At 38.7% G+C, this 27388-nt stretch overlaps 2 protein-coding genes across 4 annotated transcripts in view; one reads left to right on the plus strand and one right to left on the minus strand.

The window, feature by feature from the left end:
* The first annotated feature begins 3469 nt into the window (after positions 1–3469).
* wdr4 (WD repeat domain 4) lies at positions 3470–26454 on the plus strand. The gene is made up of 11 exons (XM_044014898.1): positions 3470–3616; positions 4182–4247; positions 8526–8681; positions 8770–8926; positions 11247–11359; positions 12645–12705; positions 14277–14381; positions 14953–15017; positions 15458–15644; positions 21805–21874; positions 25542–26454. The coding sequence occupies exons 1-11, from the start codon at positions 3534–3536 to the stop codon at positions 25730–25732; spliced, it is 1254 nt and encodes a 417-aa protein (XP_043870833.1). The 5' UTR covers positions 3470–3533; the 3' UTR covers positions 25733–26454.
* pde9aa (phosphodiesterase 9aa) overlaps positions 26437–27388 on the minus strand; it is a 40902-nt gene continuing 39950 nt past the window's right edge. Inside the window, exons 17-19 of one of the 3 annotated variants that reach the window (XM_044014877.1) lie at positions 27250–27345; positions 26952–27009; positions 26437–26821 (exon numbers count right to left, since the gene is read on the minus strand). In XM_044014877.1, the coding sequence (XP_043870812.1) occupies positions 26959–27009; positions 27250–27345 (147 nt within the window). In that variant the 3' untranslated portion in view covers positions 26437–26821; positions 26952–26958. The remainder of the gene's footprint in view (positions 26822–26951; positions 27010–27249; positions 27346–27388) is intronic. The other 2 variants (XM_044014869.1, XM_044014885.1) reach the window with 2 other exon arrangements.

Genomic DNA, 27388 nt, shown 5'->3' on the forward strand with positions numbered 1-27388 from the left:
CCCCCATAGCTCCCTGGGTTCATCCTGACTTAGTCCGTTGCACGAACATCAAACCAGGATGAGGAGGCAGGGCTTTTACTAATGTGTTTCATTCGGCATACTTGTTTTATTTTTAAAATGATCATTTATAATCATGTGTGCTGGCTTTTGACAGAACTGCTCGGGCTGGACCGTTTCACTTAAATGAAGAAAACATAAATTATTTATTAAACAAGGCTTTTACAATTTAGTTCAACAGATCTGTTAGAAAACCAAGATATCAGCACAAGGCAAAGATCAAATTTGTTATTTAATGATTAGTAATCTTAGTGAGCCATCATAGGAAAAATTATTAGAACTATATAATAAAGTTTGAGAGAGTGGGAAATTGCCACATTGCTGGAAGGAAGCTGTTATAATACCAATACCTAAGAATAAAACAAACCCAGGAAACTGTAGGCCAATCGCCCTAACATCCAACATCTGTAAAATAATGGAGAAAATGATAAATGAAAGACTAACCTATTATAGAGAAGGTAAAGGCTATATAGCTAAATACCAGGGTGGTTTTAGGAAATAAGCAGTAATATGCTCAGAACATGAAATTAGAAAAGCACAAATAAAAAAAGAGAGTGTAGTGGCTGTTTTTTTTGTTATGGAGAAGGCATATGATATCATGTGGGGAGAGGGACTTTTAATTAAACTGTCTAAATTAGGGGTCAAGGGAACAACGTATCAGTTGATTAAGGATTTCTTGAGAGAAAGAACAATACAGGTAAGAATAGACATTCAAGGAGAATGTCATTCTTCCTTGAAAAACATTCAAGGAAGTATTTGGTAGAAAACGGAACTCCTCAGGGAAGCATAATAAGTCCTTTATTGTTTTCCATCATGATAAATTACATTTATTTTGGAATGGAAAAGGATTCAGGATTGTCTTTATTTGCAGATGATGGGGCAATTTGGAAGAGGGGAAGAAACGTGGATTTCTTTGTAAAAAAGGTACAAAGAGCAATTATGAAAATTGAAGAATGGGCATATAAATTGGGCTTTACATTTTCAGTTAATAAAACAAAGACGAATAATAAGACAAATAAAAAAAATTGATGATAGAGTAAAACTGAAATTATACAATCAGGAATTGGAGAGAGTGAAATACTTTATACTAAAGAAGAGTTTAGAAATACTAAACGTCACATAGACATACATAGTTACATATTCAGAAATGAATGGACAAATGTAAGAAAATATTGAACATAATGAGATGTTTAGTTGGTAGGGAAAGGGGAGCAGATAGAAATGCTTTAAGGGTTATACATAATGGGTTACTGAGATTAGTGTTAGATTATGGTTGTGTGGTGTATGGATCTGCAGCAAGCACACATCTCAAAAAACTTGACACACTACAATATCAGGCTCTAAGATTATGCACAGGAATCTTTAAGACAACCCCGACAGAACTCATTGAATTACTGGACCAGACTACAGGTTCATAATCAGAATCATCCAACACAAGATACATTAAAACCATGTTGGGAAAAGGAGAAAGGGAACAAAAAATGCTTTTGATGGACAATCAATCAAATAGTATCAGAATTTACAGTAGACCAATACAGCATTTGCCCAACAGAACCACTGTCAACAATGCCGCCATGGATACTTCCAGATGCCCCCATAGACCTTATGCTGTTAGAGAAGAAAAACAAAGAAATGTTGAGCCAGAATCCATATTCAGTACAAGCTTATATAGACAGTTACCATTGTTATATTCAAGTATACGCAGGTGCGTTGTACCAGAATTTCAAATTAAAACACAGAAACAGATAAGTGATAAAGTGTCAGTATACACAAGAGTACTTATTGCTATTTTATTAGCAGCCCAGTCTGTGGAGAAAATACAGCCACAAAGAACAACCATCTGCACAGACTCAAGTTCATCACTCACAAGCCTACAGTTCAGTCACTCAGAAAGCAGACAAGACATCATAATAGAAATACAGAAAACACTATACAGAATTCAGATGATGGGACTCACAGTTCCATTCGTATGATTCCAGCACACATTGGGGTGACTGAAGAGCAAAACAGAAATGAAGAGCATCATTAAACAAAAACTAAAGAAGAGGTGGCAAAAACAAAGGAGAGGAAAGGAAGATGTTTTTTCAAAATCCAAAGAAAAGTGAGAGAGGCTAGGCGCATGGAAAGAAGTAGGAGAGAGGAAAATATCATATCAAGGATCAGATTTGGTCATACAGGATTAAAAATACCTCTAACCTGGACTCCTTTCATCAAAAGTATTGCCAAGAAGACAGTTAGGAGGTTATATATCCTTGGATGAGTAAGGCTCGGATAACAGTATATAAGGCGTATGTCCGTCCCCTCATGGAATACGCTTCCCCAATATGGAGCGAAGCTGGCACAACAGCTCTAAACCTACTAGACAGACTTCAGAGGAAAGTTGTACACCAACTCCAAATATGGGACCCTCAAAGGGCCGGCATCTTCCCTTTAGACCACAGGAGGGAATTGGCCAGTCTTAGTACCTTCTACCGGCACATCTTCCTGCAACCCTCTGAGGAACTCACAATAATCCTGCCAACACAAGCAACTGGATTTCGAGTGACCCGATCAACTAGAAGTGGTCACCAACACCTCGTCAATGTCCCAAGATCCAACACTCAGCTTCATTTATCTTCATATGTTCCAAGAACAAGCAGGCTGTGGAATGAAATCCCAGCCTTGGTTTTCCCTGCTATTGCAAATGTGATCACTTTTAAGACTGCAGTTAATAGAATCCTCTTAAACTCGTCTTAGGTTTATCTCATTGTATGTACATGACTGTATGACTGATGTTAGTGAGTTACCGAGGCAATGCGGATGACAATGTGAAAGTAATCTTAAGGCGAGATTGTGATGTGATACATTCCGCTTTATTCTCATTAGTATCAATTTGTATAATTTGATTTACTCACATAATTGTTTTCCTGTATGAGCTGCCTTTCAACGTTAAACGATGGTAACACCAAAAAAACCCCCAATACTATTCATGATCAATAAACACAACAGGCAGATGTGATCACTGTGGGTAGGAGGAAACAGTTCATCGTGTTATAACTCAATGTCAGAGATGGGAAAGAAAGAGAAATTTGAGAAAGATTTAAGAAAGATTTGAGAAAGATTTAAAAGTCGAGAGACATTGATGAGGAATTAGAATAGGTAAATATTATACAAAAGAACCGGAGTGACTGTTCCAAAATATTATTTAATTTTCCTAAAACCACAAAGTTGATAATATGTATGCTTTTTTGTATTTATATATATCTATAAATATATATTTATAGATATATATATACATATATATGTATATATATACATATACATATATAGAGAGAGAGAGAGAGATACACGTCCACATTTTGATTCACACTCCATACCAGATGGTGGCGGTAATGCACCAAATCGCTGTCTGCCAACCGCCATTAAACCTCAGTAAAGAAGAATAGGAACCTGTCGCGTGTTCGCCTCATGGATGGTTCGCCTGTACTACGTCAGTTATGGCTGCGTTTGGGTTTTGTGGAGACTGGTGTCTTCTCGTCTGCGACAAAAAAATAGTAGCGGTTCACAGCAAACAGAGCAGGTTTGAATCTCTTATATCTTTCACCGGAAATAGTGTGTCCTGTACAAGTTAGCAGTGTTAGCTTGTTGTCAGTGTTTATTCCTACAGTGAAGGTTTTTAGTTGTTTTTCACGTGTACACAGTACAAAGCTGGAAAACGTTCAGTTCTCCAGATAATGCTGTAAGAAATGCTATAGTATGTTTGTATTGCTTTACATTCAGAAAGGACTACTAATGGCAGGTGAATTTCAGATGCATCTTGAATGTGCGATACAGCTTATAATCATCTAGCAATAATTCATGTATTTCCAATGTTTTTTCGGAAATGTAAACTCAACTGTATGGACGCCTGTTTCCGCCACTCGGGTCATATGAGATCATAACTCATACTAAAGAGATACTATACTAAAATTATGACGACATTAGGTATATATCACATAGTATATCATACGTATATCTTGCCTTTGCCTTTTTTCCAAGTGGTGGAAACAAGCCTCCACAGTACGGCCATAACACTGGATCAAACTTAAAACACTTTTCCCACTCATTCATATTTTATTCATCTGTTCTTCTGTGCTCAATCACAGAGACCCATATGTGTTTGACTGCAGCACTGTTGAGAAGAAGCCAAAGAACAAAACGAATGAAAACAGGTAAAAAAAATAAGAAGACGACTTTGTCAATAGATGATGTCTGCAAAGGTAAATGGATAAATGCTCACTTATGGAATGAATAATGAATTTTAAAAAATGGAACAGGTCAGACAAAAATCAAAGTTTTATGTTTTTCAAAATCAGAAAATGCATGATATTTACTTTTTGCCAATATCTGATATGCCTATATACAGTATATATATTCGAAGTGCTTGGGCCAATTAACATGTACAGTTAGGACCGCCAAATAACATATATGTATTTGGACGGATGCACATTTTTTCATTTTGCACCACAATGCACCACAATGAATTTGAAATTAAACAATCAAGATTTGTTGACGCTCCGCTTTAATTTGAGGGATTGAAGGCTAGTTTTAATAATTGCTGGAAAGTCTGGAATCCATGGACATCCCCAGATGTCGAGTTTACTCTCTAGACATGCTTTGCCAGGCCTTTACTGCAACCACCTCCAGTTGCTTCTTGTGTGCAGGTATTTCTGCCTTCAGTTTAGTTGTCAGTAACTGAAAAGCATGGGATGACTTGGCCACAGAACATTCAATTTCTTTATCTTCAAAAGCCCTTGCGTTGCTTTCATTATCCATCTGTAATGTGAAATGCCGTCCTATCAATTTTGCAGCATTTGGCTGAATCTGAGCAGAGAGTTTAGCCCTGTACATTTCAGAAATCATCCTGCTTATTCTATTAAATGCTTATAATTGCTCAACAGTTCAATCCCTCAAATTAAATCTAAGAGTTCATGCTTTAATCACATCTTGATTGTTCTGTTTCAATTCATTGTGGTGGTGTACAGAGGCAAAATGACACAATATATGTCTTTGTCCAAATATGTATGGCCCTAACTTAGACCTGTCAACCAGACTTGATTTATTTATTTTTTTATTTCTTGTTCTTACATATTGAGGTTTTGCAGCACGCATACACACCCAAAAAATTATCCAATTTTTCGATTACCTTTTGGTTTGTCATTTTGGCTGATCACACATAATTAATATGTATCTCTCACATGCTTACTAATCGCTTCCCCACTCACTTCTATGTCAGACATTCAACATAGAAATAGACAATGAAGAAAACAAGAACTCTTTTAATGAAATGGTAATTCTTATTTAACATGCTATTTAAACCTATATAGTTTATACCCTTTATTACGCTGATTCACTTTAAATGTAGTTTATATTTGTCCAATGTCTTAAAAGGACATTGGACATTCTAAATAACTGAAAATCACAAAAGGCATGTTATGACCAGAGTTTATGCTAGGGATATTTTTGACAGTCAAAGTAGCCATTAATATTTCAAAATTCCGTCCATGCATATTTAATGCCAGACATACAATGTTCTTAAATAGACACACGTAACGAGAAATATGCGCACAAACACATTTTATGATCCAACACCATGTGAAATCTAGAGTCTCTTCAGACTGGCTTTTGTTTTTTGACAGTACTTGGTTAAACTGTCAAACAATCTCCAAACACAAGACAATGGATGACAGTGCAAGACAGAATTGGGAATATGACATAATTGTATTCTGTCGACACAGAAATACAATACATTTCGGTATCGGTTTTTCTGCCGATAATGAAAACGCGAAAAAGTAATGCCTGGATTTCACCAAAATATGTGCGCAAATGCTCGAGTTGCAGTAAGTAATGAGTAGAGGGAATTCAATTGAACAAGAAGTGCCTTTTATTTTGACACTCGCATCGTTGATTAAGGCACCGCATTCATTGAAAATCCAGATGGTCATTAACTCCATGAACACTCGTGGTGCAAAACACAAAAGTAGCAGTAATCTAGTTAAACATGTATGAAAACAGTAAAACAATGATTACTACACCATGCCTGCACAAATATACCGCATTTAGTTAACTTAGAAAACATTTATGCTTAACAAACTCGATATGTGCGTAGAAGCTCTGCCCACCTACCCTCCCAACACGCTACAATATGCTCCTTTTACGTTTTCCATTGCACGATTGACCTCGTCAAACTGCACCATGATGCACAACCATAACCACAGTGTGTAGCTCTTTGTGGTTAACAAGCTCAGCTCGCTCACTAAGTGCCGGCCTAAGTTACAGTTATGTCCGTGGGTTGGAACTACTTTGCAAATTACTTCGCCATTTGTAATGACTGCAACGCTTTGGTTATGTGAGGAGGAACCAGGACGTCTTCATTCAATACCTCCAATTTAATCATGCACCTAAAGAAGAATCACACAGAGGTACACGCAGCATTTGTACAGCAATGTAATAAAATGTAGCAACGTGTTTACAGACACATCAGGAAGCTAATTTCTGATGCTGTATCCAGCTTCACAACAGATATATAGTCTTCAAACGTTAGCCAGGTATGCATGCTGGTCTTGATCTAGCCATTTAGTGAAGCTCAGCACTGTGATAAAAATGTGCCATTATCAAAATAGTTGAAAGAAAATGTGATAAATAAATGGCACTTCATAACATAAGTTGATTATTCTTATTTTGTACAGACCATGTTTATTTGTGGAATGTATCCAGTGGGGCATCACAATAAAAGTAGGCAATGTATTTTAATTCCACAACAGGCGATATGTGACCTAAAATTTAATTACTCATTAGCGAGAAGAATAGGAAGGCCAAGCTGGAGTTCACAAATTTGGTAATGTCAGTGGGTCACAGGTAGGGGTGGGCGATATGGCAAAAATATATCGCAATTTATTTTTTTTACAGTAAAATCACGTTCATGGTTTTATCATATTTTTTTAGATTGATTTTTAACTATTGTAAGTTCTTGAACAATGCTGTATTTTCCTATTTAAAAACATAGCCCTAAAAGAAAAAAATATAACCGAGCATTTAGGCCAAAGAACATTTCTGAAGAGATTTGAATCAGTTTTTGCAATGTGCATTTTTGCCAACTTGTGTCAAGTACAATAGACATTTAACAAGAACCTTGACACACTCAGTGTCAGACTGTTTATCATTGGATTTAAAAGGTAAACAACACAAGCTAGTTGGTAGACGTGGAATGGCAGTACTGATAAGTATTTACGGCTGGGCACTTCATAGCGCGGAGGTAAAAGGTAGCTGCTTCAGATACTTCTTTCCAACGCTTGCTAGTCTTGTCATAGGGAGTGCCTTTATCGATTGCCTGTGTTAGTTTGTTTCGGTTTGCTACCTGTTGCCTCTGCTGGCTGTGGTGTAGTTTGTTATGATTGGTTGATCGACGTGTCTTTAGGGTGGTGCGTGAGATGGAATAGCCAATAGTGGGATTTGACTGAGGAAAAAAACTACTGATGCGAGCAGAACAGCAGTGGATAGAATCTGCCATAGACGATACTGTGATCTCTCTGTTTCGGCAGATTGTTAATAATCTAATATTGTCATATTGCCCACCCCTAGTCACAGGTTTGATGCAGTTATTGAAATCAAAGGATTTACAACTAAATATTAAGTCTTATTTACTTGAATCCTTTTAATGCTATCTTCTAAATTGTGTATCGGATCCAGATGTAAATACCTGGAAATAAAAGCTGAAATGTGGATCTCTTGTAACATATTACTCTTTTGATATCAAACCCAAATGTGTTAAAGTTATGGCAAAAATAAAGGAATTGGCCTCACTGTTCCAATACTTTTGGAGGGCACTGTGTATCGGTATCGGTTGATATCAGAATCTTAAATATTCCCAAAACATGGTCCATTTAGCTTTGGAACGGTGTTCAGTGCCGCCCTCCCATGGGAAAGCAGTGAGACTATCGATGGGCCAAGAGGGATAAAATCGATTTTGTCACTTGCAATTTGGCCTCTCTCCGGATCTGTAGCCTGTGGGCTGCTGCACTGATGCACGTAACTGATGAACTGAAAGCCGTTATTCCCTTTTCGTGTAGTTTAAAGTGACACATTGTAGCAGTGTAGTTTAATGTCAAAATGCGTATCTGCTAAATGTGGTTGGCAGGTCTATTAACTATGTTTTTCTCTTCAAAATCTCTTTTTAAAATGTTTTACTCATGTCACAGATGTAGCTATGCATTATCTTTATTGTACATGATAAATAAACATGAAAAATAATGGTTGGTGAGGGTGCCAGCAAAATGGTAACAGCCTATTCAGCCTACTGTTTTAGTCATTTGTCATATGAAGTAATATTGGCATGTTTGTCAACATCTAATACCTTTTTTGGCCAATACCAAAACTATGCAGATAATCCATAAAAACATCTCCAAGATCAGGGAAAGACTATGTATTTAAACTAATTTTCTTTCCTAAAGATCAAATGATGATGGTGCATCAGAAGATACAGGAAGTGACAAAGTCCTCGCATTTGCGGTGTCTCCCTCTGGAAAGCTGGTGGCATTAACTGATGACACCAAGAGACTGATTCTCTTACACTGTGGTGATGCTTCATGGCAATGTATCAGCATCAGGTACAACTTTAAACTTTCTGTGTAATGCACTGATAGTGATGTGTGAAATGGCATACATGTTATTGACAAGTGTGTTTGACTTGCACAGGTTTGTGGTCAGGAGGTGCACAGCCCTTGTGTTCAGTCAGGCTGAGGACGAGCTCCTGGTGGCTGACAAATCAGGAGACGTGTACTCCTTTTCAGTCGTGGAGCCGCAGAGGGAGGGTGAATTGAAGATGGGGCACCTGTCCATGTTGCTAGCAATAGTAAGGAACACTAACACCACTATCAGTGTAGTCTAGGGAATAATTAACAATGTATGTAATTTGAAAATGCTGAAAAATGCACAGCTAATTAAGATGTTTTTGACAACCCTCTCATCACAAGGTCCAGCCTCATGAGGTTTCATATGTGTATAGCCACATCATCATGCACAGGAGACATCCATCCTTAATGATAAGATCACATGTTTAAGTTAAGGTTTGAATGCACTGAAAAGCCTTTAGAGGTGGTCACAAAAAACCCATTTAGTTGTTTCTCTTTGCGAAACAAGTGGCAGCAGTCTTTTACGTGTGAATGTGAATCCATCCTCAGGATGTATTGAAAATGTTCACCAGCTGAGACCAGTAAGAATATTTTCATCCATATTTGACTTGAGAGCCTTGGTTTATTTTACACTACTATGTGGCCGTGGCTGTGACACACAAACTAGTGACTTGTAAAGCAGTTGCTTTCAGTGTACTGAATCATTAGACTCAGATAATTACAAAGATTTGTTCACAGAATCATTCTTTTTAAAGGCAGAATTTTCTGCCTGTTTGGTGAAATGGAGCCAGACTTTGGATCACTTTCTCCTCTCCATGACACTTCCTTGTGTGGTTCAATTCAATTCAGTTTTATTTGTATAGTGCCAAATCATAACATACATTATCTCAAGGCACTGTACATAGACAACATCAAGGAGAGCAGAGAACCCCAACAGTTCACACAATGAGCAAACACTAGGCATCAGTGGAGAGAAAAAACTCCCTCTTAACAGGAAGAAATCTCTGACAGAACCAGGCTCAGAGATGTGCGGTCATCTGCCTCGACCGGTTGGGGTGAAAGGAAAATGGGGGACAGAGGAGAGGTGGGGGACAGAAGGGGGAGAGAAAGGACAAGAGGAAGATGAGGTAAAGACAGAAGAGAGAGAGTGAGACCAGGAGCAGATACACAACAACTGTATCAAGTTTATACAGTCAATGATAACATGTGTGTAGCAATACAATGTCATTTATAAAGCAGCAACAGAGAGTGTTGATAAAAATTATACTAATATCGACTTTTAATTATAGCAAAATAATAAAACTGGATCTTGATCCTGCAAGATGAGAATACAGAGAGAGAGAGAGAGGGAAGGAAGGAAAGACACAAACTAGGGAGAGAGGGATTGGTGTGAAGATCTGAGTTGTTGCGGAGTGTGACGTAAATGTACCGCGAGTCGGGGAAACTGGAAAAAAATGTTGTGCAGTGAAATGAGAGAATTGTTAAGAACAATCCATTACATTGGAGGCGTACAATTCCGATGGAATCTGTCAGTTGGAACCGAAAACCTTGCCAAAGCAAGGTGAGCCAGGACCGTAGTGGAAAAGGGCCATAATGTGCAATTAAAACTGAGGGGAAAGATGTGCCACGGACATCCCACTGTTGGTAGACAGCAGAGCTATCCGTATGCACCACCCACCCCCTAGACCAGGGGTGTCAAACATACGGCCCGGGGGCCAGATCCGGCCCGCCAGAGGGTCCAATCTGGCCCACAGGATGAATTTGTTAAAATTTCACACTACGATTACAATCTAAACGTAACGTCAAATACAATATTTTTCTCTTCCAGATACCCGTGACTAAACGTTTGTGACGTTTTAGATCCAGTGTGATGTGTAAATAGTACATTTAGGCACGATATTGTTGAAATTGCACTTATATTTCTCAAGAAATGTCTTGTTTTGTAAAAATATCCTTCAGTAAATGTAAAACAAAGGAGAAAAAAAGCAAGGAGTTCTTGTTGTTCATAGGTTATTATGCTATTATTTTACTATTTTTACTGGTCCGGCCCACTTGAGATCAAATTATCCTGTATGTGGCCCCTGAACAAAAATGAGTTTGACACCCCTGCCCTAGACCCTAATGCTAAAAATAGAGGAATGGATGTACCAAACCTGGCAGGGAGAGAGCATAGTGGGCAAGCAGGAGTGTCTACCCATATAGGGTGCCAGCTTCTCAACTGGCAGTGCCCCACCCAACTGAGAGGCAGGCCCCAATGAGCCCCAGGGTGCCGCCGGGGCACTGCGGCACGCACCTGCAAACAATTAAAAGACCGAAATGGCAATCAGAGTAGGAAGCAGTAGCACTCTTTGTTTTTGAAAAAGGTTAAATATTACACCAAGTACACCAAATACACTACCAAGTACACTACCAAATACACTAATAGAGTAGTCGTTTGAAGTTTTTACAGAATTTTAGAAGAATTTTTAACATACATCCTCTGTACTTTTTAGGATTAAGGCCTAGTTGAGTGACTAAGCTTCCCCTCTTGCTTTCTTTCAGACTATGTCACCAGATGATAAGTACATCGTCACCGCTGACCGTGATGAGAAGATCAGAGTGAGCCACTTCAGGTGTCCATACAACATCCAGTCCTTCTGCCTGGGACATCAAGAGTGAGTAAATGACCCATACAGAACTGCAGTACATGCAATATAGAACAGCTGGATGTGTTCAATTCAAAAGATTAATCATAGAATCGTCTAAAATATGCCTTAACGTTCTTAGAACTTAGTTGACTTGTTCTGTTTGACACCTGCAATGTGTGCTTTAAATTGCCCCCTGGGGACCAAAAAAGTTTATTGAAATTAGAATTCATATGTATTACTATACAATATAAACATTAAAATGGAAATGTACTCCCCCTCAAATTAGGGAGACATTAGGCCATGGAAAAGAAAGGAGAAAAAACACTGTGTAACCGTAACTGCTCTAAAGCTGTCAAGTCAATGTTATTTATGCAGCCCAACCAGAGTTTACGCTTGAAAATATTTTTGATTGTCAATGTGGCCGGTAATATTTCAAAATTCCGGCCATGCATATTTAATGCTGGACATACAGTATTCTTAAATAGACACACGTAACAGGAAACACTGAATACACATATAGAAAAAAAACCCACACAGAATCTAAGATTTAACAATTTTTTTGAATTCCAGAAAACAAACAATGTATAAACTGTAAACTGAGCAGGCAAAAAATGAATTATTATAAACTAAATGAGAAATAAACAATGACTACTAGGGATGTCGCGATACTTTTTCACTTCCGATACGATACCGATATTGCAGCCTTGAGTATTGGCCAATACTGATATTGATCCGATACAATATCAGCACGAATCATACATACTTTATTGACTTATTTTGTAGTGTGGAATGTTAGAATAGGCCTGATCAAGTGAAACGGGGTGAGGTGGATGCAAACTGAAGTCTGTAGCCCCTGGTTACAGTCTTTATTACCCAATCTGGTGCCCCAGATACCTGCCACTGCTGGGCTTGATTCGCAAGCAGGCCCAACTGCGACCTGCCTGAAGTACTGGGCTGAGAGGAAATGCCAAATAAGCTGTTTGGCATTGGCAGAGAAGATGGGCTGCAGGCTGTGTGACTGCAGTGTACATTTTGCTCATTGCAGCAGGCTGCTGTCCCATTAGTGGAGCAATGGCTCCCTGTTGTGCGCTCCTGTGCAACCGCACAGGCTGGCTGGTCTGCTGTCCCACTAGTGGAGTAAAAGCTCCCTCTAGTGGGCTCATGTGGACAGGCCTGTTCTGTTAATTTTTCAATGTTCTTTTTCTATTTTCCATGTTTTTTGCTCGTCACAGGGCCAAGATGCGTGCCTTGAAAATTTGCTTAATTTCCTCACAGGTTTAAATTGTATCATGATTATTGCTTCATCTCTCAGGTTCGTCAGTGCACTGCTCATCCCATCAGCTCATTCCCACTATCTGCTGTCTGGATCAGGGGTGAGTTAAATAAACACACATTCACACACGTAACATCAATATTCTGGTTTCACTTGTCCCCACATTTTAGTAAAAGGCATAATGATATTGTGATAAAAATTTAAAAAGTTATTTACCTGTTACATGATTTTATTTGATAATTTGCTCAGGTATGTTTAAAACCACAATAGAGCTGAAACTATCAATCAATTACTAAATTAATCGACAACTATTTTGATTATCGATTAATCAGTTCGAAGCTTTTTTCATGATTAAAACAATCTTTCCGATTGTTTAAGCTTCTTAAATGTGAGTATTTTCTTAATATCTTTGCTCTGGATAAGAAAAATCATTAAAAGTTAATCATTTTGGTTTGTGGACAAAAACGAGACATTTGAGAACATCATCATTTCCAGGTGTGACGAACACCGATTTTTTAAGGTTTTCTGATATTTTGTGGACCAAAAGATTAATCGATTAATGAAGAAAATAATCAACATATTAATTTATTATGTAAATAATCCTTAGTTGCAATTCTAAACCACAATACTATTTTCTCTGGTAATTAACAAAATATAAGATTTTAAACCCATTTAGCTTCGCCACATTCTATTTTTGAATTTCAAACTATGATTTATAATCGTACAGTTGTTTTCTTATATAATCTTTTTCGGATTCACAAAAAGTGAGGAAATCATGCTGGACACCAGCTTGGTCACACACTGCTCTGGGATGGCATCCCATTCAACCAGCATTTGTTGCAAGTCAGCCAATGGGGTTGTGTTGGTCACTCTAACACAAACAGCAAGCCCAAGCTGATCAGTGTTCAATAGGGTTGAGGTCAGGACGGCAGGAAGGCCATACCATCCTCTCTACATCCAAATTCTTGAGGTAGTCTCTGATAAACCCTGGTCTCTGGGGGCGAGCGTGTCATCCTGAAGGATAGAGTTTGGTCCCAGACTGTGAAGATACGGGATTGACACTGGTTGCAGATCTCATATCAATATCTCTCTCCATTGAGATTTACTCCAATGATGACAAGCCTTGTTTTCCGTTGAGCCAAATAAGCTGTTTGGCATTGGCAGAGAAGAGAAGTTTTTCATGGACACAACCCACGTACTCAACCCTGCTGCTCAACCTACAAATGCATTGTGGCACCATTTAAAAGGGAAATAAATGGGCTTTCCAACAGTATAAGATTTACTGCCAAGAAGAATTGTTACAACAAAGACATAATCAATCAAACACATATTTCCTTACTTTTTGTGATAAGTTTACATATATATGAAAATATGAGGGAATACATTCTAATCACAGTAAGAAAACCAGACCAAAAACAAAAATGATTATACTTAAATTCAGTAACGATCTACTGTTAAATAAATCCTTGATGGCATAAGATCAGAGCTGACACAGGATTGATCAAGAACGATTGAACAATGTTTTGTAATGTGATGTGCTTTTGTAAATGATAAATGGTCGGTATTTATATAGCACTTTTTTAGTCTTGATCAACACTATGCGTTACACTACAGTTTTGCCATTCACCTGTTCACTCATACTTTCATACAGCACTCATTTGTTTGTGTCAGGACGGAACTGTGAAGCTATGGGATTTTGAGTCTGGTCGCAGGCTGCAGAGCTGCGACCTCAAACACCTTGTGGAGAAATTGAGCTCTGAGGCTGATGAAGAGAAGGTAAGCAAGCTGAAGTATTGGTACTGTACCTATGAGGCAGTACAGAATTAAATTAAAAAGTATATGTCTTCCAGGTCCTAATGTCTGTAAGACATTCCAGGAGCTTGACAACTTCATTACTGTCATACGACTTCATTGACATGTACAACTGCAGGTCATCTGCATAACATTGAAAAAAGAGGTTGTGTTTTTTAATACTATTACTACGGTGCCCTCCTATTGTATTGGAACAGTGAGGCCAATTTCGTTATTTTTGCCATAGACTGAAAACATTGGGTTTTACATCAAAAGATGCATATGAGACAAAAGATGAACATTTCAGCTTTTACTTCCAGGTATTTACATCTGGATCTGTTACACAACATGGAAGATAGCATATATATATACATACAATAAATAAATAAATAAACTTCTAAAAAATAAACTAAGTTTGCTTTAACTGACAAATATATATATGTTATAAAACCAGAAACATTGAGCCTAAAGATGCTAAAAATCTCAGTAGATCTGAAAGTAGAGGCAGGAGACGATCAACTCCTCATCTACTTCCTGTTTGTCTTTTCTCTGCCAGAAGCCAACAGTGAGTCATATCACCAGCTCTCCTGATCAATACCACGTCGCTGTGCTGTGTGAAAGGTGGGTTTATCTGCGTGTTTGAATCTGTCTATTTAAGTATCCATTCACCTCAAGGCTGGACATATTATGTATTCTGAGATGAGAAACACCATCCATTTGATTCAAACCTTGTCTTTTTGCATCCTTTTGCATCCTTTGTCCCTCATCCCATCCCATCGACTGTAGTGGTATCTTTTTCCTTCTTTCAATGTAATTCATTATAGTACAATTAAATTTTGATAAATAGGAGAGGGTTTTTGGGAAAAATCTTTATATTTTCCAATATCTATGGCATATGTCTGAACAAGATTGAGGGTGTGGCTAAGGCAGTAAGTGGCTTTATTGACGTGTTGAGTAAAACCAATTGATTCTCAAACTCCTCCTCAAAAAGAACTGGCATGTGGATCCTCTTAGTGATCAGCGATTCACATTTCTTTGTTCTTTTCTTTGTTTGTCCCCAGGTTACCAACAGTTCAAATTTTTACTCTGAACCTGGAGAGTAAAGAGAAACTTGTGCCACACACTAGACTGACCTTGCCGCACTGTCCCCTGGACATGACGTTTGACCTGGAAGGAAGACTCTGGGTGCTGATGGACTCCAGTGACAAAATGCTGCAAATGTACTCGCAGAGACACGGTTCCTGGGAGGTACAGTTTGATACTTGTGTATGCACACACATAGATGAGAACAGTATGAGTTTTCCCTTCAAACTCACTGAAGGGAACTCACCTTCTACACCAGTGTTTCTAAAACTTTTTCAGGGCAAGGACCACTTAGCCCATAAAAAAACACTCACGGACCACCTAACTCAAAATAGCCCCAACAGTAGGCAACGTCGCAAACCGGTCCACTGCTCTGCTTAACTGAGACAATGCCACAAAATATTTTTTGATTTTACATAGGCTACTATATGATTGATATTGAAAACAACACATGTATGTCGCAGGCCGTATGAGAAACACTGAAATCAAAACACTGATATTTTAAATTTTAAAACATATCTTACTTGCTTGTCACCTCGCGGACCACTAGGGGTCGCTCATGGACCACACTTTGAGAAAGGCTGTACTACACCCACACACACAAAAGCTCTGCCGGTGTCAGTGTGTCATAAAAGAAAAATATAAATCATGACTGGAAAAATACAGGCTCCCACTTATGGCACTACTGCTTTTTCCTCCACATGGGGGCTTGCTGGAGCCAATCCCTGCTGACATAGGGAGAAGGTCACCAGTCCATCACATGGCCAACAACTAGCGAACTATTCATTCTAATATTCACACCTATGGTCACTTTAGAGTGTCCTCTGCATGTTTTTGAACCGTGGGGGACACGGTCATGGGCACACACTTATAAATGCATACACAAACCTGCTGACAACAGACAGATCAAAAAAACATAATTCCGTCATTTCAAACAGTTATTACAAAAGGGTGTATTTGAATAAAGGGTGGGGAAGCAAGATCTAATTTGCTTTTCTTTTTCTTAACACATACACATTAGGAGATAGCAGAAAAGGGGCCACAAGGGATATTCAAAAGAATGATAACAGCATATATATACTTACAAACAAAAGAGGCACAAAAAAAGTATAAATATACAAACAAATAAAAGAAAATTGAATATATATAATATATCAATAAAAGGGGGGGTCTCACCTATCAGAGCAGTTACAAGAGAAAGATCAGTCATAAGCCAAATAACGGTAAATTTACATTTGCAGAAGGAACAGCTGCCACAATTCGTTAAATTTAGATACAGAACCTCTCTTTAAGTGTCGAATCTTTTCGAGTTTTGAAAAAAATCTCCCTAAATCCACAATGAGTGTGTTGGTGGGTATTGTGATTTCCAGTCCCTCAGAAAAGCAGCTAAATCAGATTGGGGTTTTGATAATTTAGTGGAATCTAAGTAAGAGTTGCTAGCTCATCCTGAGGCGCGCTGCTAAAACAACATTATTTCATAAACCAGCGCCACCTGTCGACCTTTCAACAGCCTCCGTTTGTTAATTATACCCCAGAAATCAGCCATGCCAAGAGCTGTCTGTGTTTTAAAGGTGTCCTGAAGCTCCACACACGGAGCTAAGTACGTCTGCGGGGCGGTCCTCGGGCTCCGTGTTTACCTGTGGGACGAGTCACTCACCCTGTGTGGGTTGGGCTAATCCAAAATAGTGAAAACAAGAGGGGTGTTTTCTGAAAAAACACGGGTGCTCTGAAAACACCCCCTTGAGCACTTGAGTCCTTTTCTCCTGATGAAATTAACCAGAGACTATGAAATTAACATGGAAAAAAATCCAATATTCTTATGTTGAAGGTTATAATTGATGCAACACATTGGTTAATAATAAATGGGTCAGTTTTTCCTCATACCTACTGTTGCTGACTATTGTTCTCTGTTTAAGTACTATCACTTGATCAAGCCTATTCTAACATTCCACACTACAAAATAAGTCATTAAAGTATGTATGACTCTGCTGATATCGTATCGGATCAATATCGGTGTTGGCCAATACTCAAGGCTGCAATATCGGTATCGTATCGGAAGTGAAAAAGTTGTATCGGGACATCCCTACTGACAAATCAACATTCAGATCCTGGGACCAAGTAGTTGGTGTTTGGTCAGAAGGAGAGCAAAGACATAGAATTGCATTATAGAGAGTAGATATTAACCCCTTGATTGCCGTGGGAGCTTTAAGGATTGTATCAATCAGCGTATCTGCTGGAGTGTGAGGAAAATCTTGGTACCTCTTTCTGTAAAAGTCTCTTACTTGAAGGTATGTAAACAGATGATAATTCGGAATGAAACCTCTCAACCAATTGCTGAAATGAAGCAAAGACACCAACAAACAGATTCCTCACTATACGTATGCCATTGTGAAACCACAACTCAAAGGCTTTGTCAACTCCATCAGACACCAGGCAGGGGGATCATCATCCGCTCGCTTCAGTGCAGGATTGGTTGCATGTTGGCAGCCCAGTAGGAATATATAAAATTGGGTAGTGCCACTCCACCATCTCCTTTTGATTTCAGCCAGACATTTTTACGTAGGCGGGGAACCCTTCTGCCCTATATAAACTGCAACTGCCGTGTCTAATTTGTGGAAAAATGTCTTTGGAATAAATGCAGGAATACACTGAAAAAGATAAAGGAATTTGGGAAGTATTGTCATCTTAACTGAATTAATTCTACCTGCCAAAGATAAAGGTAATAACGAAGGTGAAGATCATCCTTCACACGTGTGAATAAAGTTTCAAAATTGGATTCAAAAAGTTTGTTAAATTTGTCAGTAACCGCCACCCCTAGGTACGTAAAACCTTTCTTTAACACTTAAAGGGTAGTGTTGAAAGCAGATTTGTGGCTGCAGCTTTAGTAACAGGAAATACCTCACTTTTGTCAAAGTTGAGTTTGTAACCAGAAATCTTTCCAAAACATTCTAACGTCTTTAGTATATGTGGAACGACTCAGTTGGCTTGGAAATTAATAAAAGGAGATCATCAGCATATAGAGATACATTCCTATATCTAGTAATTCCTTTGAACCCTGGGAGACTACGCAGAGCAAATGGCCAACGGTTCAATAGCCATCGCGAACAGAAGAGGAGAAAGCTGTCCAAGATAAAAAACCCTGGCCAAATCCGAATTTCCAGTATCAAAAGCTTTCTCAGCGCCTAGAGAAACCACTACCTCTGGACACCGAGAAACCTTATTATCACAGATTATATCAAAAAGACGCCTGATATTGAAAAAAGAATGCCGGTTTTTGATGAACCCAATCTGGTCAGAGTGTATCGGGATCCTCTGATTGAAGGACATATTCAGAGTGCAAGAACCTTGGCAAGCACCTTAACGTCAGGATTTAACAATGACATAGGGCGGTAGGATGAGCATTGAAGTGGGTCCTTGTTCTTTTTCAAAATTAAAGAGATAGAGGCTTGCTGGAGGGAGGGGAGGAGAATACCAGATATTAGAGACTCATTAAGCATATTCAGAAACAATTTTTGTAGAGAATTTCTTAAAAAACTCGGCCATCCGGACCAGGGGCCTCATGTATAAAAGGGTGCACAGCTTTCATACTAAAAGACGGCGTACGCACAAAATTTGAAAAGTATGCCGAAAAGAAACTCTCGGATTTATAAAACCGTGCGTACGCGAAGTCCTGCGCACCTTTTCTTCATACATCGCATCTTTTCTTTATACATCGCATCAAACGTGAAACTGAGCGGAGGTGAATGAGTAACACACCACGCCCCTGTTCCACCCACAAATGAATATGCAACTGACTCTAAAACGCAGTCTCTGACACCTTCTTCCTGAAGAAAAAGGACAAATGAGGCAGCAAACATGAGGTTTGTTTTTTTTTGGAATTAGTTATAAACACGAAGGAACTAAATGTCAGGGTCACAACAACTGCTCTCATATTAATGTTAATATTAATAGTAATATTGGTGCTTACAAAACTGGCTGTGCATTGATAGTTGATCCTGTGCATGTTTTTTTCTGGTGTAACATGTATGTTTAGACATGACTTATCCGTGTGAGCTGAATTTACACCCTACACACTGCTAGTCCATCACAGGCCAAAGAAAATATTAATCTGGAAAATTATTTTCAGTAATTTGCTCAACGTAAGCAAGTGAGTCTCCCTCTCTCACTCATGCACACACACACAGCTTTGTAGTGTGTACGCCATCTTTTTGTGTGTACGCACTAGACCTGAAACAATTAATTGACAACTATTTTGATAATCGATAATCGGTTTGAAGTTTTTTTTTTTTCATGATTAAAACAAGATTTCTGATTGTTTAAGATTCTTAAATGTGAATATTTTCTTAATTTCTTTGCTCTGGATAACAAAGAAATCATTTAACGTTAATCATTTTGATTTGTGGACAAAACAAGTCATTTGAGAACATCATCATTTCCAGGTTTGACAAACACCGATCAACATTTTTAAGGTTTTCTGATATTTTATGGACCAAACGATTCATCGAGAAAATAATCAACAGATTAATCGATTATTAAAATAATCGTTAGTTGCAGCTCTAGTATGCACGGTTTATACATGAGACCCCTGGGCTTTTCCCAGATTGCATAGTGAGCGCTTTATCCAGACTTTCCTTTTGGTTTGTAGAAATTTTGGGGAATATTTATGTGTATTTGTTGTATTTATAAAAAGAATCAAAAGTTAATGAGTCATTGTATTTTTCATATTTATATAATAAACTAAAGAAGTCTCTAAAATGACCATTAATTTCCTGGGGAGCTTAGATTCTGCTTGCGCTGTGGCCAAGGTGTCAAATTCAGATTTGAGAAGTAGCTTTTTTGTAAGTAGCATTCTACGATGAGATTGGCTTACGCTGCTTCCCCTGAGATCCAGAAAAGGCTGTAATTTGGCCCCTAACGTTAGCCTTGAAGGTCTCCCAAACCAGTGAAGCAGATATCCCTGGGTTGACATTCGTACTTACTTCGAATTGGTAAATGCTTCATCTGACAGTTGTAATGGGTTGAAACGCCAAACGAGAATTTGGCTTATCTGGGAAGGAGAGCTCAAGGGTCACAGGGGCATGGTCTAAGATAACGATAGCTAACGGGAAAAAATCTGTATGTGAAAAGGTGTGATGAACTGGGGAAAGGAACAATTTTTTTTTATTTTGGGGATATAGAAATCTCCATGGGTCGGAAAGCCCATATCCTTCCATAATAATATAATGGGATTCAAGGACGGGGATTGCTGAAAACAATTTACGAAAGAAGCCATCATCCCAGTTGGGCCCATATATATTAGCAATAACTAGTGGTGTATTATATAGTTTACCTGAAACGAAAATATAATGCCCGTTTGGGTCCGCTATTGTGCAAAATACTTTAAATGGAATGGCCTTATGAATTTTGATGGCCGTCCCTCTAGATTTACATGTAATAATGGAATGATACGACTGACCAACCCAACTCATTCTTAATTTGTTGTGGTCAGAAGGTCCCAAATGTGTTTCTTACAGAAAAGCTATCATGGTGTTTAAGTTTCGCAACTTAAACACCATGATTTAAGTTGCGAAAGTCCTCAATCAAATCCAAGTTTTCTTGTGTGCACCACAAGAAAATCCCCCAGCAGTCTAGGTCTATAGCAGCATAACTAAGAGATGGTCCAGGTTTCCCTGAACCAGCTCTAACTATAAGCTTTATCAAAAAGGAAAGTTTTAAGTTTAACTTTAAATACAGAGAGAGTGTCCGCCTCCCGAACTGTCATTGGAAGCTGGTTCCACAGGAGAGGAGGAGCCTGGTAACTGAAGGCTCCGTGAACCCGGAAGCCCATAGGATAAATTTTAATTTCAGCTGTGAACATTCTGCATACAATCAGATCACTAAAGATGGCTGTAAATACCAGGCCTGAATGGGACCTTTTAGTCTCATAACAGAGAATATTTTCCCTTGTGATCAGAGCTTTTAACTGCCATTTGTCCAGCTATGCTCTCATTAAATTAAATTTTATTTGTATAGTGCCAAATCATAACATACATTATCTATAGGCACTGTACATAGACAACATCATGAAGAGCAGAGAAACCCAACAATTCACACAATGACATCAGTGGAGAGAAAAAACTGCCTTTAACAGGAAGAAATTTCTTACAGAACCAGACTCATGTTTAAGTACTTGTGTCACTCTGCAGTGGATGAGAGAGGAAGGAGGACTGACCAGCTATATGCTGTTTTTGCCAAATATTTAAATGTTCTCATTGTACTTCCATCCTGTGTGAACTGGGTTCCCCTTCCCCTGTCACTGACCTACATTCTCTCCTGCTCCCTCTAGTGTGATGCTGAGAGCCAAGATCTCATGACAGTCACTGAAGCCTTCCAGCCACACTGGAAGACACTTGAAGGTGAGTCTTGACGCATATCATCTGTCACATGACCTCTCTTGTAAACAGTATTTATTTGTTTTATGATGAGTTTATGAATGTCTCCTTTCCATGTGAGATCAGTAATTGATGGACTGTGGTATGGATGTGGAGTCAGATGCCACTCTCTGGACCTGCACCTGTTTCCACAAATTAAAAACTATTTTTTAAATTGGCATTTATGATTCAGTAATGAGCATAGATGCTTAATTTTTTAACATTTGTCATACGTGAAACGTGATAGAAAAGCCACAGCACATAGATGCTCTGTATGAATGTGTGGGTGAAAGGTTGAATGGCAAAACTGGTGTTTGTTTGAGTTGTCATCAAAACTAGATAGGCGCTATATAAGTATAGACCTCCATTTGCCTCCAATTTAATGTGAAAATAAATAATATAACATGATTTGTGCCCAGCCATGAAAAAACAGGAACAAGTAGGCTGAGGGGCATTTTGAGTTATTTACAGATTCAAAAACTGATTCCTAAGCTTTGCATTAATGTCTAACACATGGAAATCTGAAAATATTTGAAGATGTGGCCATTTGAATGTAGGCACTCCTCAAACTGGTTTAGGAGAATTTTAGCCTTCAATTTTATTTGTATAGCGCCAAGTCACAACATACAAGGAACTGTACATAGACAACATCATGGAGCGCAGAGAAACCCAACAGTTCACACAATGAGCAAACACCGAGGCATCAGTGGAGAGAAAAAAACTCCCTCTTAACAGGAAATAAAAAAAAAAGAAAGAAAGAAAAAGAAATCTCTGACAGAACCAGACTCAGAGATGTGCAGCCATCTGCCTCGACCATTTGGGGTGAAAGGAAAAATGGGGGGGACAGAGGAGAGGAGGGGGACAGAAAGGTTGAGAGGGAGGTGAGGTAGCGACAGAAGAAACCTTCTGGGAGCCAAGCGACAGTATCATCACATTTACATAGTCCAACTCCCTCCTGGTCTAGCTGTCAATGACATCTGATATCTGTTAGCCCACAGGACATAAACTATTGTTGTTGTTTGAGCAATGGTTATCAATAACACATCGAGGGACCCCGAGGGTATAATGAAATTTTCATTATACTTTCTCTGACCACTTTAAAAACACTCCACATAAGTGCTTATACAAATATGGAAATATATACTGTATTGCACTAAGACCATGATGTATTGTACAGAAGCCAAGAGCGGCCATGCCAGCAAAAGTACACATGTGTAGGCTTGTGCCAGTAGACCAAACAACTTGTAAACAGGCCCAAATGTATAATTGGTGTAGCCAGGGTGGTTTCAGTAACCGGGAAGGACTTCAGGTGTTCTCACCCTACTATCTGCTACTAATAACTGCACAGTTCTGTGTGCACCGTGTCTCCAAGATTCATCTCCCATCATGTGGGTTGACTATACTCATATTTCATAAAAAAATCTTGTATGACATTGTTGTGGCTGTGTAGCAGCAACTGGTGCAGTAGAAGAGTATCAATTATACATTCTGGCCTGTTGTTTGGTCTACTGGCACAAGCCTACAGATGTACAAGCCTTTTTATCCGGCGCTAACACATTCATTTATGTCGTTAGTTATCACAGGATAATGAATAAATATAGGAGCAACAGCATTAGCTGTTCTTGGCCATGGTAGAGGAGAGAATACAGCAGCATATGAAGTTGTAATAGACACTTATTTTTTCATATGAGAAGATATGCTCAATATACACTACCATCCAAAAATTTGGACACACCTTCTCATTTAATGGTTTTTCTTTATTTTCATGACTGTTTACATTGTAGATTCGCACTGAAGGCATCAAAACTATGTTATATGTATTATGTAGTAAAAAGTGTGAAATAACATGTTTTATATTAGTCTTCAAAGTTGCCACCCTTTGCTTTGATTACTGCTTTGCACACTCTTGGCATTCTATCCATGAGCTTCATGAGGTCATCACCTGAAATGGTTTTCCAACAGAGATGCACTTGATGGCCGTTTTTCCCGCTACTCTGCAGTCCATCTCATCCTAAACCACTGTCCTTGTTGGTCAAATAGCCCTTACACAGCCTGGAGGTGTGTTTGGGGTCATTGTTATTCACGCTACCCGGGTGGGATGGCATGATGCTGCAGGATGCTGTGGTAGCCATGCTGGTTCATTGTTCAATTCAATTTTGAATAAATCCCCAACAGTGTCACCAGCAAAGCTCCCCCACAACATCACACCTCCTCCTCCATGCTTCACGGTGGCAACCATGCATGTAGAGACCATCTGTTCACCTTTTCTGCATCGCACAAAGACACGGCAGGTGGAACCAAAGATCTCAAGTTTGGACTCATCAGACCAAAGCACAGATTTCCACTGGTCTAATGTCCATTCCTTGTGTTTCTTGGCCCAAACAAATCTCTTCTGCTTGTTGCTTTTCCTTAGTAGTGTTTTTTAGCAGCTATTCGACCATAAAGGCCTGATTCACACAGTCTCCTGTGAACAGTTGATGTAGAGATGTGTCTGCCACTAGAACTCTGTGTGGCATTGATCTGGGCTCTAATCTGAGATGCTGTTAACTTGCGATTTCTGAGGCTGGTGACTCGGAGGAACTTATCCTCAGCAGCAGAGGTGACTCTTGGTCTTCCTTTCCTGGGGAGATCCCCGGAGCCAGTTTCATCATTTTCTAGACTGACTGACCTTCATTTCTCAAAGTAATGATGGACTGTCGTTTCTCTTTACTTAGCTGATTGGTTCTTGCCATAATATGAATTCTAACAGTTGTCAAATAGAGCTGTCAGCTGTGTACCAACCCATTAAAAAGGCAAGTAATTCCACTCATGAACCCTGACAGGGCTGTGAAGTGAAAACCATTTTAGGTGACTACGTCATGAAGCTCATTGAGAGAAGGCCAAGGGTTTGCAGAGCTGTCAACAAGGCGAAGGGTGGCTACTTTGAGGAATCTAAAATACTACATAATTCCACATGTTCATTCATAGTATTGATGCCTTCAGTGAGAATCTACAATGTAAATAGTCATGAAAATAAACTATGTCTAAACTATTGGATGGTAGTGTATATTGAGCATATCTTCTCATGAAAAAACAAGTGTCTATTACAGCTTCCTTTAAAATCAAGTGGTTTTCTCTTTACTGTCCCTTAATTAATTTACAGCTGAGAATATTTATTTTCTCATATTTTATCTGTCTCATTCAGATTGTTGAACCATTTTTTGAACCATAACTTTAGATAGTAAAATAATGTTTGATTTATGTACAGTATGTGATACAGTATGTGAAAAGATGAAGCCAATACTTGTCCTTATGTGTATTCATGAATTGTGTCAGAATATGTCACTTCCTGGATGTTTCCATCACATACATATGCTGCTGTTTTCTCTCTATTTCAGATTGTGTGTGATAGCTGTTGCTATCATATTTTTTCAGTCTGTTATCCCGTCATAACTTTTGACATTTCTCACAGAAGCATTTAATAGATTGTCCAGTAATAGACCTTTTATGCTATTAATAATAATAATAATAATAATAATAATAATAATAATAATAATAATAACTTGATTACTGAGAGCAGTGTCTAAAAGTGTTTTCATTTAGCTCATTATATTGTCCTCTATAGAAATCTCTATACAGCATGGAATGACTTGTCTTCCTTCTCACACAACAGCCAATACAAGGACCAACAGCAGGTTTGAGCATCTGGTCAAGAGAAGTTATGACAACGTGGAGGCGTATTTGCACAAGAAGCAGCAGAGACTAGACGAGCAGCAGCTAAAGAGGACCAAGACACACAAAGTAAATGATAACAAGAAAGCCAGGAAGGAGATGTCAAGGGATGTAACGCAGTCATCAACCTAAACGTCAGAACGGTGATTTCCTTTGTGTTGATGAATCTAAGTTGAATGTGTGAAGCCTTTGGATAGTGTGTGTTCTGCTATATATATATGTTCTCTTCACTTTTTTTTAAAATAAATATTATGCAAACACAAAGCTGAGCCTTCTGTTGCTGCCATGAGTGCAGCTGCTCTCATATTTACTCCTCCCTTTCACTCTGTGCTTTGATTTGCTGTGGGTGTGGGGACAGAGTGAGGATATTTCAGGTGTCATCACTCACTGTCTCATTGTCGTGATTGTGACTGAAGGAATTTCACCACATTTATTACAAATGTCCTCTCACTCAAAAAGGAGGGAAATAATTGAAATTTGATGGTCGAAGGTCACTGTGAACTTATGTTTTATCAGGAATATTAAGAGGGAATTTCATTTAGAACAAATACAACACATTTACAGTGATTGCAGGATATGATTAAAACAGAAATGAAAACCATCAAGGTCAATCTGTGAGATTTCACATGTACCCATATGAACATATGCACACTTTTGTAAACTGAACAGTGAGGCATCATTAGCCAGGAATGATATTTAAATTGTGTACTTAAGAGCTTTGTCTTGCATCTCAACCACAAATTATGTATTAATGGTGGATGATGTAAATCAGTGATAATAACAGTGGAGACTGTAACTTGTAATTAAAGTCTTTATTTTTCATAGGAATAAACAAATGTCACTAAAATCTGTACAATCTGTAAAAAACACATTTCAAATAAAAAATAATGCAAGTTATGTATCTAAATGTTGTTCACTGAAGTAGTATGTGCTGTACAAATGTTGACATTCCCTGAAAAAGGCTTTGGGTTGGGTTGTCCATCTGGTCCTTGAGTCCATCACTAGCCCGTGACCGTCTCAGAGCCACTCTGATCCACTCGGCCATTTTTCTGTGACACACTGAAATCTACCTGATTTTCCCAGATCACACATCGTCGTGGTGAAGTGCTCTGCAGCAGGCTGAAGTGAGGACAGGACACAGTGATGGTCCAGGATGAACCAAAGTGTCTGACCACTCCAGGTCACACTGCTTCACTCTCATTCTCTACAGTCTCACTGCCTCTGAAAAACACAAAACACACAGAATTCATTCAAACATCTGTGGTTAGGTCAGGTCTCCAGGAAATGCAGTGGAGGATGGATGGAGTATGTAATCAATGCCTAAGGGAATAGCAGTCACAATCTTTCTTACCCAATTTTTACTTCTTCTTTCCTCCCATGGTCAAGTTCTCACTTTTCTTTTTCTGAACCTGAAAGAAACAAGTATGAGCAACAAGCTGCACCAGGAACAAATTATACACACCGCTGTCCTTTTAAGGGATAGCATTTATTTGGACACCTTAAAAGTGTTATCCCTAACCAAGGCATTTATTATATACATATTATAATAACTAGGTAATGCCAGCCAGGTACTGCCAACTAGGTATTACTAACTGAAACCTAACTACAAATTATTCAAATCTTAGTCCTGAATTCACAAATAATCCAACCTCATTCATGGCATCATCGATCTGTTTGAGTTCTTCATATCGGTCCCTTGACTCTCGGAGTGGCTGCACCATCGCCTCCTCAATCTGGGGGAACAGCTGGCACACAGGTTTGTCAATAGTCAGTTTCATCACTGTTTCT

This window comes from Solea senegalensis, linkage group LG2, assembly GCF_019176455.1.
Source record: "Solea senegalensis isolate Sse05_10M linkage group LG2, IFAPA_SoseM_1, whole genome shotgun sequence".
NCBI classification, from domain to species: Eukaryota; Metazoa; Chordata; class Actinopteri; order Pleuronectiformes; family Soleidae; genus Solea; species Solea senegalensis.